The sequence below is a fragment of the Metopolophium dirhodum genome, chromosome 5 (assembly GCF_019925205.1).
Source record: "Metopolophium dirhodum isolate CAU chromosome 5, ASM1992520v1, whole genome shotgun sequence".
Lineage (NCBI taxonomy): Eukaryota > Metazoa > Arthropoda > Insecta > Hemiptera > Aphididae > Metopolophium > Metopolophium dirhodum.
In genome coordinates, this window is record NC_083564.1 from 29,162,824 (window position 1) to 29,178,440 (window position 15,617).

The 15,617-nt window shown below is 27.9% G+C and overlaps 1 protein-coding gene across 1 annotated transcript; it reads left to right on the forward strand.

Moving 5' to 3' along the window:
* Window positions 1–7,405: 7,405 nt before the first annotated feature.
* On the forward strand, window positions 7,406–11,133 carry LOC132944674 (serine protease snake-like). Its single transcript, XM_061014141.1, has 7 exons — window positions 7,406–7,637; window positions 9,403–9,633; window positions 9,727–9,884; window positions 9,953–10,071; window positions 10,162–10,421; window positions 10,490–10,662; window positions 10,730–11,133. Exons 1-7 carry the CDS (start codon window positions 7,541–7,543, stop codon window positions 10,901–10,903), a joined length of 1,212 nt encoding a protein of 403 aa, XP_060870124.1. The 5' UTR covers window positions 7,406–7,540; the 3' UTR covers window positions 10,904–11,133.
* The last annotated feature ends 4,484 nt before the right edge of the window (window positions 11,134–15,617 follow it).

The window sequence follows — 15,617 nt, forward strand, 5'->3', positions numbered from 1 at the left end:
TTAAACGGAACATAATGATCTTAGTTATGTTAAATTTAAAAATATTATTCGCTTCTACTTTAAAGTCTTAGTCGCCCTAGTTTACCCTAGTCGCCGAGGCAGTTATTACCAATAAAATAGTATATAAATGTTCAATAATATAATGATAATATGAATATTATGATATATATATAATATGAAAACTGTTTTGCATTACAATCGTGAACCGTTCAGCTATTGTACAATGGCGTACATTTATTCAATATTAATAGCCACTATTTATTTCACTGTACAATCACCTATGACTTTAAATGTCTTAGCTTTTATTGTGAGTCGAATGATTATTGTACTTGTTGTGCACTTTATTCATTGTCAAAATATGGTATCTCCAGGTAAAATATTTAAGAGAACGTTACACCGACATTTGATGTCTCCGTATTACAAGTGCGTAACACAGTAAAATTGTACGCTCAGCAGAACACGTTAGTTCCGTTAGTTTCAAAATTAGAGCGAATTGACCTCTTATAAAATGTTAAGGTAAGATTATTATCCAGGCAATTACAAACATCATTACAAATATAAAGTACACGGGTATTTCCAATCAAATGAAGTAAATATATTCGTTTTGAATTGTTTATAATGAAGACCTTTTATAATAATTAGAGTATCATACCGGTCGAGATGATTAAATAGTAACTGATTAACATTAATCAGTTATACATATATATATATTATTTATAATATTATGTTCAATAAAAAAAAATTAATCAAAATTGTTTGATAGGTGTTTAAAATAACTTTGTACCGACCTTGTATCAATCATTACGCAAATCGCTCCTAACTTATTTTGCATAAGTAACTACTAATTTTTAATACTACGCAAGTGGATTTTCATCTCGGTTTCATTCATCTTCGGGAAACGCTGGATGTATGTAAAATGTAAAGTTTACTTAAACAATTAATGCATCTATTATAAATACGTATTTTAGATTAAACTACAAAATTCAGTAAAAAGTATTAAATAAGTATTAATTAAGTACACAAAATAATCGATTTGCAAACATATTTTTGCCACAGGCTCAAGATAATAATAACGTTTAATGTGAAAGTATTGAATTAGATTTATTGCCACGTAACGAAAGACACTACATTTTTTATATTATCCTCATTCCTCAGTCTTAAAAACTATTTTAATATAAAGTTTTTAAGACTGAGGATAATATAAAAAATATAGGAAAGTCGATTTCATGTTACGACAAATTCAAATTGTTTTTCAGAATACTTATAAGCAAGTGTTGTAGCCAAAAAAAAATTTTTCGGGGGGGGCACTTAATTTTTTATCTCTAGCCTATGAATTGCTAGAGTATCTAATTATGACCCTTTTGTTCATAAAGTATATCTACACATTTTATAACTATATTATATTTATATTAACAACCTTGGTACCAACATTTAATATAACAATATTGAATGTACTAATATTATCGTAAGCCATATGTTAATGTATTCATTAATATAAGAATATTAATATATTATCATTATATCAAAATGTGTTATAAACAAAACATTCCATTTTTTATTCGAATATTATTAAAATTTACTAACAAAAATACAAGATTATATTAGGGCTGTTGGAAGCTGGTCGTTTTTTGTACATTTAGATCAATAAGTGGTAAAAAATATACTTCTAGAAGTCCAATTTCATTTTCGAAAAAATATATGATTTTCTCCGATTTTTGTCTGTTTTGTAGGAAATTCATTTTTAGATTCTGAGCGAAGCGATGAATGTATTGATTTTACAATGATGTGTTTTTTTTTTTATTTTTTTTTTTATTTTTGTGTCTGTCATCACCTTTTAGGATAAAAGTTTATAAATTTTTATTGCGCTTTTTGGGAGTTTCGTGGCACATGTAAGTTGAACATTTTTTTATCACAACATTTAGTGACGTGACTGCGCGTATGTACGTTACTGAGGTCCAAGAATCTTAGCCGTCAATTATCTTTAATTACATCAAGCGTTCGGAGAACTCACACACACTAATTATCAGTCACTACAAACACAATCATATAGCACTAACAATGGATGTACAATATTTCCTAAATCAGACCCCTTCAAAATGGTTCGCTTTTGACAGCCTTAACTTTTAATTTTTATCAAACATATAATATAATATAAAACAGGCCAAAAAAAATTTCAGGGGGGGGGGGCACGTGCCCCAAGTGCCCACCCACTGGCTTCGGCACTGATAAGCAATATTATAATTATAGCAATATTGGTGCGATTGGCATTGGTGTGTATTTTTATATAGGTAGTATAAATATGTAGTATTAGGTACAAAGTTGACCTTAGTCGAATATTTTACGTCACTTTTGGGGCTGTGGTACACATACAATTGAATAAATAATATTCAAATGTTATTGCCATTTGCACGAATATTTATGGGGTGAAGCGGCTCAAGTCAAACAAGACACAGAGTCGACTACCTTCAATTATAGTATTTCTTGGAAAAGTACCGGTAAATTAACGAATTCTAATAGAACTATTGTCTTTTTTAGTTTTTATTCAAAAACTAATAACCTAAGGTACTTGACATTTCCATAAAATGCCTATTTTATTATTATAAAATTATAAATTTTTCAAAATATGATGACTAGATTTGAGGTATTTATATATATTTTAAATTTATTTATAAACAATTATAAATGTCAATAAAATTGAATTTGAAAGCTTGACGATTTAATATAAGGTATCTCGTGGGTTATTTGGTTTACTAATGATTTTTTATAAGTATTTTAAGTTAAAATTTTGATATCATTTATCAAATTGAAAATTTACAAATATACAATTTTGTAGTTAAGAAATTATAAAATATTTAATTTTTTTTAGATAGGATTGAAAATTCAAAACAAGGATTTTCATAAATAGTTTATACCAAGCGTGCATCTTGCAGCCTATAATTACGGGGGAAGGGGGGGGGGGGGGGGTGGATTATAAATATGTATACATATTTGGTATATAAATATTTGTATATATATATTTATATATACATACAAAAGTACTTAATGCAATAATTCATTATTAAGTTTAATGAATACTTTATTTTCATAAACTGTATTGAATGTCTTTATTGAAATGAAAATGTATAATTTAGTCTAATTATAATAAAAGAAAAAATTGCAACAATGAACAGATAACCAAATATATAGAATATAGATATTATAACTAAAGAATATAACCCAATTGACGGTCGTCGTCACTCAGTCGGTCATAATAATAATAATGTTATCGATAGTTTATAAATTTATGGTACTGCACCACACTGGATCCGTATTATAATTGTACATACTAAACAGATCTCTAATGAATTTATTTTACATATAGCGCATATGATCTACAGTTAATATGCAATAGTACATGGCTACTTATATTATTAGACAATCTCATGATCAATTCTGCAGTTGTATTTGATTTATTCAAGATGACTGCTCTCAAGTAGTCAGTATGCGAATATATACATAATATATGTATTTAATAGTGTGTGTGTGTGTTATGTACTTAATTCATATATGTGTATATATTGTAATTTGAGTATGTAGTTATGTAGGTATCTATAGAATAGGTATACTATATGGTGCACTAAATTGTGAATTATTTTATTATTGACACATTATGTATTGTTTATAATATTGGTTGATTACATTATATGGCTAAACGTCAATTATACCTCAGGTTGACAGGCACAGATTGTGCTTGATGGCACAAACATGTTTATTTGTACTGTACAATGTACATTAGTACATTACTATATTATAATAATATGTACTTCTACAGAGATTCTATTACTTATAATATAATATATTACATACATAAGTTAATGATTTAAGGTAGTTAGCTATACCATGAGCACATAATATAGATTGAAGAAATATTAATTCATTCAATTAATGTAGTGGTTATCACTTTACTATTACTTATTACAAATTATTATTATAGGTACCATTAATTATATAGGTACCTATATTAATTGTACATAGATATTTAATTAGCAAGACAATTCCATCATTATGGAGGTGATACTAAGCAAATGTTAAATGTAATATAATATATTAATATACAGCTACTAATATCATAATTTATTTTAATTTACAATGCAATATTAATGTTAATGGGCTTTTCAATATATATCATCTGGATTAATCTTTACATTCTATAAGAGGTGTAGTCGTAGGAGTAGTAGTGTTCACACAGATCCTCCTCTGCTGTCGGTTCAAACGGAAAAAAAAAAAAAAAAGAGGTGTAGTCGTAACTGATTGACCGAGTATCAACATATGTACAGCCTAATGGGTAGACTTGGAATCTTGATAGCAGCCAATAAGTACCTTTGTTTCATAAGAATCTAGATCAAAATATCCAATTTTAAAAATGTAGAAAAGCATTTTTATAAATAGAATGTTAAAATGTAAATTAATACAATATAATACTAAATTTTTAATAAAAATTAGCTCAAATATTTTTTAATAAAATTAGCTGAAATATTAACTTCTACAATTTCAAGTATAGAAAAAGTTTTTTAGAAAATATAAATATATAGGTACACAGATTTTGTGAGTTGATTTTCTTCTTGTAGGTAGTACATAAAGTGAACTAGAAGCTTTTAGCTCATGGCAATAAAAAACAAGAAAAGTATGTTGTTTACGAAATAGATAATGATGATTGATGAAATTATTAAAATACTCAAGTCTAAAAGCACACTATTATTGAATAAGATTTCTAATTAAATATAATAATATTGTAACATTGATAGGTAATTCAAATTATTCACTTGTATTGTGTTATATAGGTAGGTACTTAGAAGTTGACAGTTGTCAATGTGTAAACTATTGTAATTTGAAAACGTTGCTGTTCAAAGTTTGTATCAATGTAAAAAAAATATATATAAAACTATATACTATTATAGTATTATTGTATTAAGATATTTAATTTTGATCGTTTGTATTCAGATATTTAATTTTGATTGTTGATTTTAAGTAATACGTTATTATGTAAGGAATAATATAGATACAAAGTAACCAAAATATATTATTAACTATATTAACTATAATTATTAACTAACTAGGTACCGAATTATTTTAAAATTGTGTTTAGAATTATAGTGTATTGCTTTGTATAAAATAGGTTTAGAAACCGAGAAATTAGCACGCTCGTAGAGTGATGTTTTCTTAACTTGTTTATATTATGAGTCTTCTTTTGATTTCCTTACTCATGTAGACATGTAGTCATGTATATGTATTTAATTGTAAATAGATCTTTAAGTACCTAGTGTTTTTGTGGTTTATTTATTTGGAGACATTCAGGGAAACATTGTGCAGCAACAATGAATTATAACTCGTTAGTTGCGTATTACATAATAATATAATATAATAATTATCAACCTTTTCATGACTATGGATCTATAATTCATAAATTCTAGTCTCTAGGTCTGGACACTTAGTGGAAAGACGCATGTGTTGTGATGATTTGTTCATACTTCTTATAGCTACAGTTAAGTCCTAAGTGGATCTTTCTGCCATTAACATTTTATGAGCAATAGGTCATGTTGGAAATAACAATTTATAAATCGCTTGTAATCTCGTGAATCTATCAATACAACAACACTACAGATCAACATAAATATTTGTTCCATTATACTTATATGGTTATATGTGAGACAAACAGATGTTGTTAAATCACGCACATTTTTATGTTTAAGAACTATAAGTTAATATTTTATTATTATATTATAACGCATTATTTTTCGTGCGCCAGAATAAATTTAAATTTAAAAATTATATTTTTTGCCGTGTTTAGATGGGTGATGGAAATATTGTATATTTATTGATCGTTCATCCATTGTGTGTATAATTAGCTGATAGATTAAATATAAAAATAGATTGTTTTATAAATAAAATAAAATATATATATTTTCGTTTTTGGTATAATATATATTATTATATAATATCTACAGAGTGTACACCTAAAAATATTAAAAAAATTCACAGCTACTACAAACAATTAAAAAATAAATTTTCATTATGAATACAATTCAATATAATTATATAGAATTATATTATATTTCATATAATTTGTAAACGTTGCTGTTCAAAGCTTGTATCGATGTATATAGTAGGTAATACATTTGGTTAAAATGTAATATTTAGTAAATTAGTAAGTGGGCAGGTAGGTACTTATGTATTTTCCTGGGCTAAAATGTTATCTTATAATCTATGTACTTAGTTTATTGTTTTACATTTTAACCTATATTTTATTTTATATTATTTAAGTATAATGAAACTTTAAAATGTTTGTTTATTTATAAAAATGTGTTTCTACATTTTCAAATTATTTTGACCGTTGGAGATTTGACCGATTACTATTTCATAATGCACACTAAGTATTTTCCAAAATTCGTGTTCTGAAAATGTGCTCACACTGTCACACAAGGCTTTTGAGATTCACAATGATAATTTTTAATTTCTTTTTTGTTTACCTATAAACAGTTGCCATTTTTTCAAATTATAAACTAATAAGTTATAACTATTAGTATTTAAATTTTGTATATAAATGGTTGCCATTGGTTACATATTATATTGGATATAGGTACAATCAATAATTAGTAGGTAGACATACGGTGTATAAATAATTAATCTTATTTGCACCCTCTTCATTTTTTACTTCTTTTAGGTATAAAATATAATAATTATTTCATATTTAAATAATGTATACAAATAATGGTCTCAAATATGGTTCAAACATAGGCTATGGAAGGAGGGGGAGGGGCTACATTCTCATATTTTTTTACTCTGGTAAGACTGCAAAAATTGAATAACAATGTGTAATAACATAATATATATCCGGACTTTAGACTTTGACGATGGTTGTTATCACGTCATGTTCGTATTAATTTGTGTTAATGATAAATTATAATTAGGAAATTAAAAATATTTAATCAAGGTCTTCCCACAAATGCTAGTAAGTTGCTAAATGGTTCTCAAAAATAATTCAAGATTTTTAGATGTATAAACGATGCACATTGAGAATATGAATATTAATAATTATTAACTAATAGGTTAAATTGGGACATTTTAATATTTACCTACTTCACTTAAAAATTAAGAAATTATTTTGTCAGCTTGAAAGATAAACCGAAATGACGGATATCATCAACAAAGAACAGTTGAAAATTTACCCATAAAAACAAATTCATTCGTGACCAGTTGATAAGCAAATTAATGTAATTTTTCCGCCCACTGATTAATAATTTGTTTTTATATTACGTGAGTATATTATTATCTCAATTATTCAATATACATATTCCCAAGTCAAGAACCAATATAGAGAAGTGGGGTTTATAATTTATAGTGTGTTCATATATACCTACTATATAATTATCTAACTTAAAAGTTTCAACAAATTGTAGGTCTGTAGACTACTGTTCTACAAGTATACCTAGTGGTTTATCGTAAACGAAAATAAACTAGGTATTAGTTTGAATAATATTGTATTAAAATTATTTTAATAATAATGAAAAGTTATACAAAATTACAATGTTTTTTAACTGTGTTTTTATTATGTTTTGTAAATTCGGGATACAATGTAGAAATACTAGGATTGTATGAAGGTAAGTTTTGTTATTTTTATTGTAGTGTACATTTCTAAAGTATTGGACGGAAATAGTCAGAGTGGACCGATTGGTCTTAGAACAATGTTTATTTTCTTTGGAATATAATGTAAGAGACAAGAATTAAACAATATAAAATATGAAGTTTATAAAATGTAAATTTTTGCTTATGAGATTAATCATTGGTACAGATATAAATATAAAATATAGTATTATTATTTAACACGGCGCGATTAACCTTATGTTAGATTCTGAGCGAAGGGAAATGTTAAAAATACAATATAGTTACAATTTAATAAAAAGTACCGTAGATAATATATATGAAATTTTCAATAAAATATATTTATATTATTATCATTTATTTTTCAATATATTTTGACTCATTTTGAGCTATTTGACATTTTTGATTATTATTAGTTTTTTTAGATTCTGAGTGGAACGATGAATGTATTGATTTTACAATGATGTGTGTTTTTTATTTTTTTATTTTTGTGTCTGTCATCATTTTTTAGGACAGTAAAAATGCATAGATTTTCTTCAACAGTATCTTTTATCCTTTTATGATAGGAAAGTGAATCTAGTTGGTACTTTGGGGGGTCAAATTAAAAGTTTTCCAGTAGTTTTCAAAAGTGCCGTGAAAAACAAAAGAAAAATTTAGGAAAAATGGGAATTTTTACGCAAAATCTGTTTTAGAGAAAATCAATTTCGGTTTTTGGTGTAACACTAAAACAAATTAACGTATATACATGAAATTTTCACTGGTTGCTTATATTTGCATTTTCTATACACGATAACATTTTCCAAATATTTTGACTTATTTTGAGCTGTTTACGGACATTTTCAGTTTCCAATTTTATTAGTATTTTTTTCTATGGATGTCAATTTAATACTAGTCTCTTACTACATATTGTTACAATGATATTTGAAAAATATTAAAAATCTTTAGTCACAGTTTTTATTTATAAGCATTTAAAGTTCAAATATTGACAAAATACGGAAAAATCACGAAAATTAACAAATTATTTTGAGTTGAGAATACATACAATTTTTTCTTTTTAAATCTAAGATTTGAAAATGTAATACAAAATTCCTCGTAAGTTTTTGTTTGGTGGAAATTGAAAAAAAAGTTGAGCGTAAATCCAAGTAATTGTTAAAATTGCAAGGTACCTACTTTTCTTTCAAAAATCAAACCTATTTCAGTATATTGGTTAATGTTATTCAAATTCAAAAATCAACTTTAAAAGTTTACTTTATATTTTTATTAAAATTTTGTCGTGTTATTATTAAAACTTTGGTTGTTAAATATATACCTTGTTTAATTAATATAACTAAATTTGATTTAATTATACATTTCTGCTTAAAATAAAATAATCTATTTTCAAATTGTGGCTCGTGAAAATCCATATTTATTTTTTAGACATCAAAAAGGTTGATTGCCTCTGATTTAGACGCTTGTAAATGGTAGATTAAAACTTTAAAGACAACAATCTTAAAATATCCGAAATAACTCAATAATTGTAAAGGCGTTTTTAATACGACTTCTTACCTACTTAATAAACTTGTTATAATACTTTGTTTGAATCTTATTTATATTATTTAAATATTGAACAGTAGTATACAACACAGTCTAAATGATAAACAAAATATCGTTTAAAATTTTCAATTTTGTCTATTTATATTATAGTATTAACAAATAACAATATCAGTAAATTGACTATCAAAATATATTGAAATATGATTCTATTTATATATCATTCATGTTGAGGTGATAATTGTGGCAATGGAGAAACTTCCAACTACATTTGTCGGAATTGGGAAAATTGTCCAGTTCCAATCGAAGAACTTAGGAGAAATATTTACCCTATATGCTCTTTCAACGGAATAACTCCAATAGTTTGTTGTCCGCCAGAAAAAAATATCCATAATCAATTTACTATCACAACGATTAAACCTGCAAGCATAAGTCCAATTTTGAAAACATCTGCTGCCACGGAAAGTATGTAAAGATAATCTGTTTAAAATTGTATTATACATATAATATTTCATTTAATAATTATTCTTATTTATTTTAATTTCACACATATTAAAGAGTGTAAAGAGTATTCAGAATTAATTTATTTTAAAAGAAAAGACCCAGTATCCTTTTCATCAAGTGAGACACATTTCATCACAACAATTGATTGCTATGATGCCAATCCTTTAATTAGTGGCGGGGAAAAGGCTGAACCAAAGGAATTTCCTCACATGGTGGCAATATGAAATTTATGATATTATTAATTTGCATTGTACCTATATTTTATATTTTTTAATTACAGGCATTGTTGGGTTTTGGTGAAAAACCAGACAATGAATCATGGTTTTGTGGAGGATCACTAATAAGTAATAGATTCGTACTAACAGCAGCTCACTGTGAAAAAACCGGTAATATAAATCCGTACGTATACTTATGCAATACTTACATATTATTATACATTGTATTTATTTTATAAACTGTAATAGAAATAAGCTATAACTATATTTTCAGGTCATATGCGAAATGGGCTCGCCTAGGTGAACTAGACTATAACTCAAAAACTGCCAATGCGAGACCTACAGACTATAAAATAGTAGATCGCATAATACATCCAAATTACAAACCACCTTCTCTGTACAATGATATAGCATTGTTTCGTTTAGAAAGAGATGTAGATTTCTCGGCATATGTACGACCTATTTGCCTAAATACAGATAATACATCAACACCTCCAACAGTAATGGCTACTGGTTGGGGAAAAACTGCATTAGGTAAGGTAGTTTTCAATTATACTCAATATATAATTTGGCACCTAAAATTAAAATTTAAAAACATTTAGATCGAAGAGTTAGCCCACATTTATTAAAAGTACGACTAAACATAATTTCGACGCAAGAGTGCGATGATAGTTTCTCAAACATACAAAACAAAAAAAAAAAATTAGGAAAAGGAATAGATGAAAACTCGATGTTGTGTACTGGCAAAACAAAAGATCAAAAGGACACTTGTGGAGTAAGTAATTTGTATTTCTGCATCATAAAAATGACTTTAATCACAATTTATTTTCACAATTTTATAGGGTGATTCTGGTGGGCCAATTCAAATAAAACTCAATGGTTACAAATGTATGTATTCACAATTAGGAATAACATCATTTGGACTAATGTGTGGGGATACAGATGCGTCAGCTGCTCATACACGAGTATCGAATTATATTTCATGGATTGAAGGGATCGTCTGGCCAACAACGTAATAGCGCAAATTGACTAATATAATAATCAAGTATAGATTTGAGTTAGATGTTAATAATCTACATTTTAAAGTTTGAAATCGTATAATTGTATTCATAATGAAAATTTATTTTTTAATTGTTTGTAGCAGCTGTGAATTTTTTAATATTTTTAGGTTTACACTCTGTAGATATTATATAATATATATTATACCAAAATCGAAAAAATATATATTTTATTTTATTTATAAAACAATCTATTTTTATATTTAATCTATCAGCTAATTATACACACAATGTATGAACGATCAATAAATATACAATATGTAGACGACCCTTGCAACTTATGTCCCTCCTGCGACATCTAAAATATTGTGTTACCTGATCAGCACCCATTTTATCAAAAATATACTGAAATCCTTCGTGGCATTCAACTGCTTTCGATCTTATAGATCCACATCCATGTTTTAATAAATTTAAAATAGTAAATACAAACAAGGTACGATCTCGTTCACTATGAAAATTCAAATGAATTATTTGAAGTCTCGGGAAAAAAAGGTTAGGTTAGTATATAGTACTAATATTCACTAATATCTATTTATAACAATATTTGTATCGTATGATCCATTATTATCTTTGTCCATGCCTCTATGGTATGATTATCCTTTGATCAAACCGCCACGCCAATACGTCAGAGAAAATTCTGTTTCCAAATTGATTCGAGTTATATATATAAATATATAATATTTATGTTTGTATATTAAAGTCTACTGAAGTCTTTAAAAATAAACAATCGTAACATACTTATTACAATATATCAATATAAATATTCAATTTTATGTTATTACATACGAATAAGAAAATAGAAAATTAAAATTGTAATATGCATTGTAAGAATTTGGAGTTTTGGCACCACCAAAAACTACCCACGACCAAAGGGGAACACTTTGGTCGTGACCTATGAGCCGCACCGCGTGTGACCTGAGGGTCAAGTCGGTGGAACTCATAGTTTTTTTTACACGCAACAACAAATGAATGTTGAGGATTTATGATGGGAAAAAGAAGAAACGATATTAATAAAAAAAAAATGAAATAATGAGGGTGAAGTTTTAAAGTAATCATGAGGTTTTTTATTATTGACATAGTAAATAATAGTTATAATAATATTGGCCTTCACACATGTGAATAATAAAGAATGAGTATAATATAATAATTGGGCACATGGCAAGTGTGGGAAAAAGTATAATAATGAACCTGTCGTCATCATCATTGGGATGATGCACAACTATGTTATTGGATATAATAACAAAATTCAGGCCCACGGGAGGCTGCACGCCACATAAATCGTGGTGTGCCCTCACAGGGTTACCTGGCATATACGATAAAAATAAAATATATTGAGTCCAAGTATGCTTTTTAAAATAAACCGGAACAATGGAACTTGCGACAGCTTAGGAAAGGGAGAAATAAAGGACCCGCGTCTTGCGACGCCTATAAATCGTGCTTTAAAAGGGGGGGGGGCATAGGGAAAATCATATTACGATATTTGACAACGACCGACGATTTGTGCTGTGTTTTGAGTGGAGATTCGGAGTCTGGTCTGCTTGGGGCCACCAGCGGCCCATCATTGTAGCTTAGCCCATCATGGCGGTGTTTTCATAAAAAGGAACCGGATTCAAATTGATGGCGTTCGTGGTCGGTAGTCGGTTGGTCATGAGGTTTTTTTCGGTCGATGGTCTCGAAGCGCTGACGGCATCGGCAGCCGTGGGCAACGGCGTGTGGACACTAAACACTGTAGGTTGTGGTGGTCGGGGGATATCTGTTACACTGCGATCGTTTACGCATTAGCGCGCGATACTATTTGTTATAAATGGCTATTTTATGAGAGTGGGTACGCGCAACCGTGGATTGTTTCTAATGAAATAATGTGCCAAAAAATGCTGTGATGTTACAGCATATTAATATGTATTTGTCTGTAAAATTAATTTCGTCTTCAGTGGCTATTTCAATAAAAAATGTTATAGAAATCTTTGTAGCTTACTTAATTTGTCCAGGTGGCATTACTTTTTGTATGCCTTTCATCCTAATTGATCAATGTAGGTACCTACACACTTTGTAGTTTGTATGAATTTTAATTGTATTTTTTTACTATTTATTTCATACTGGGTACGAGTGTACGACCCATTAAAATTCAGCATACAAGACCGTGAATTAAATATAAATTCGGGGGAGGCTCTAACATTTGTTTAATGTAGATATGGACACTCATCATTTTTACGTTCAAAATATAAAAACACTTTATTCTCGTGATTACTGCTTTGACGAAAATATACAATTTTTCCTAATACAATAGTCAATAAACAATATTCACCACTAAAAATATTTGATTTTTAGAAAAATTCGGGGGGTCATCGACCCCCTCAGTTACGGCACATATTTTGGTTTCACAAGTAATTTTACATTGACAATATAATAGGGACCCCAGACGGCCAGACTTCACGATACAATTTTAGAACTTGGATAGTTTCACGCTGATAGTTAGGTATCGATTATAAAATAATATTAACCTGGGTATTTGAAATGTATAGATTTTATTGATATTGATCTAATTATTTCAGGTAGGTACCAATATAGTTGCTTGTATATATTTACGTGATACTGTTCAAGTTGAATCAATATGTTATAGGTTTTTTGTGTAACAGTGCATTTTAATTCAAATTATGTGCTTGTTTTAAATGTAGGTTAAGTATATAGTAAAATGTAGTAACTGTGATCACAACTCACAGTCCTGCTTATAACTCCTTAAATAAATAAAAATTAAAACAAATAACTGTTTAGCGTTTACTTAAATAAACTTGTTTTTTCATTTAAAACACAGGTACCTTATTCATTTTTTACGACAGGATTTTATACAAGCAAATGCATTATAATTATATCCTCATAAATATTTTTTCTGCAAATTTCATTTTCAATATTGAAAATAACAAAACTATTTAAATGATTCTATGTTGATCGCGATTTTTAAAAGGCAGATTGTTGGGTAAAAAAAAATTGAAAATTTAATGCAAGGCTAGGTACTACTATTTTGTGACAATTGAAAAATATTAAAAATCCATGGTCACAATTTATTTTATAAGCATTTAAAGTTTATATCTTGACAAAATACGTAAAAATTCCGAAAATGTTGATAATTGTTTTGTAATTAAAAACTCAGTTAATTTTTAATTTTATTACCTTTAATTAATTTTATTAGTTAGTTAACCGTGTCACAATATTTAATTCTAGTGCTTGGTTAAATTACTTTTCGCCTGACAGCTACATTGTATATTCGTAATTAAAAATATTCGTTCAATAAAATATAATATTACCACTTGAACTTTGTCACTCGGCTGACTATGTCTGTCACTATGACTGACGTTCTGCGGCGGACGTTATATCTGAAGCCAATCACAAGTAATAATAATGGACTTTGTCATTGAAAATTGAAAATGAACAAAACAAATAAAAGTGTGATGTGAAATAAAAATAACACCAATATATCCCGTGGTTATTTTTGATATTATTACCGGGATTTTTCATTCTGTGCGTGATACGATAATATATAGAGCAGCTCAAGTGATTATACATTACTAATTTTAAATATTAAATTATAGCTAACTATTAAAATTTAAACCAACTAAAAATTGAATGATGGATTCACAATGCTTAAATATGCCTCTGAATGTACGAGTATAATATTAGTACAAGTAGGACAATAAGCAGCGAAATGGTGATTGGATAGTAATCTAGAGTGATTTGTATGGTAAGACACTGAATGTAGGGTTATTTAATTGAGGGAAATGGCAAACTGTCGATCCGATATTATTTCCGCGAAAAGTGTACCGTTTCATCAGGGTGGTCAGACTGGATGATTGAAAAACTTTGTTAAAGTACTTACTACCTACTGATGTAAAGTTTTAAAAACGCCGAGAAAAACAAACCTACAAAGCCGCAGCCTTTATAGCAGTCCTACTCACCCTTCTTTTAATTTCTTCGACTGGATGTGACAAAAACCAGTCAGTTCAACCCCTTCCAGGTATAAATAACCTACCTACACCGCTACTCCTTCACTGCCCTCCTAAGACAAAAGGCAGTAAGCGACAAAATTTGAAAAATGAGTTTATTATATCAAAGTATTCGATATTTTAAGACGAATTTTTTGTTTCCTTAGCAAAATACCGTAAATGCAATAGATTGTATAATAAACGTGGTTAAAAATATAGGTATGTATATTTTACAAATATATGAATGATACTAAGCAAAAAAGCAGTATCAAACACATGCTAAGCAAAAAGGCAGTAACTGACCACGGTGTTTTCGTTTATTATTGATGATAATTTTCTATCCGTATCACACAATATCATATTATAATAATTTATAAACATACGCAGTTAACCATGGTCTTATAAGACCCCGCTGTTAACATTCTGGTTGTTTTTAATTCTATGATTGTATTTGGCCCATCAACCATGATTATATTATATTATTTTATATTATTACATAGTTATGCTAATAAATAAATGTTGGATTCTACAGGAAGAGTTATTTAAGAATCATTAATGTATTATTTTATTTTGATAATATGATAGAAATAACAAGGTGATTCAGAAAAAGTTTTTTTTCTCAAAACTACTACATTGTTGCTTACTGCCTTTTGGCTTAGGAGGGCAATTCACATACCAGTTTATCATAATATATC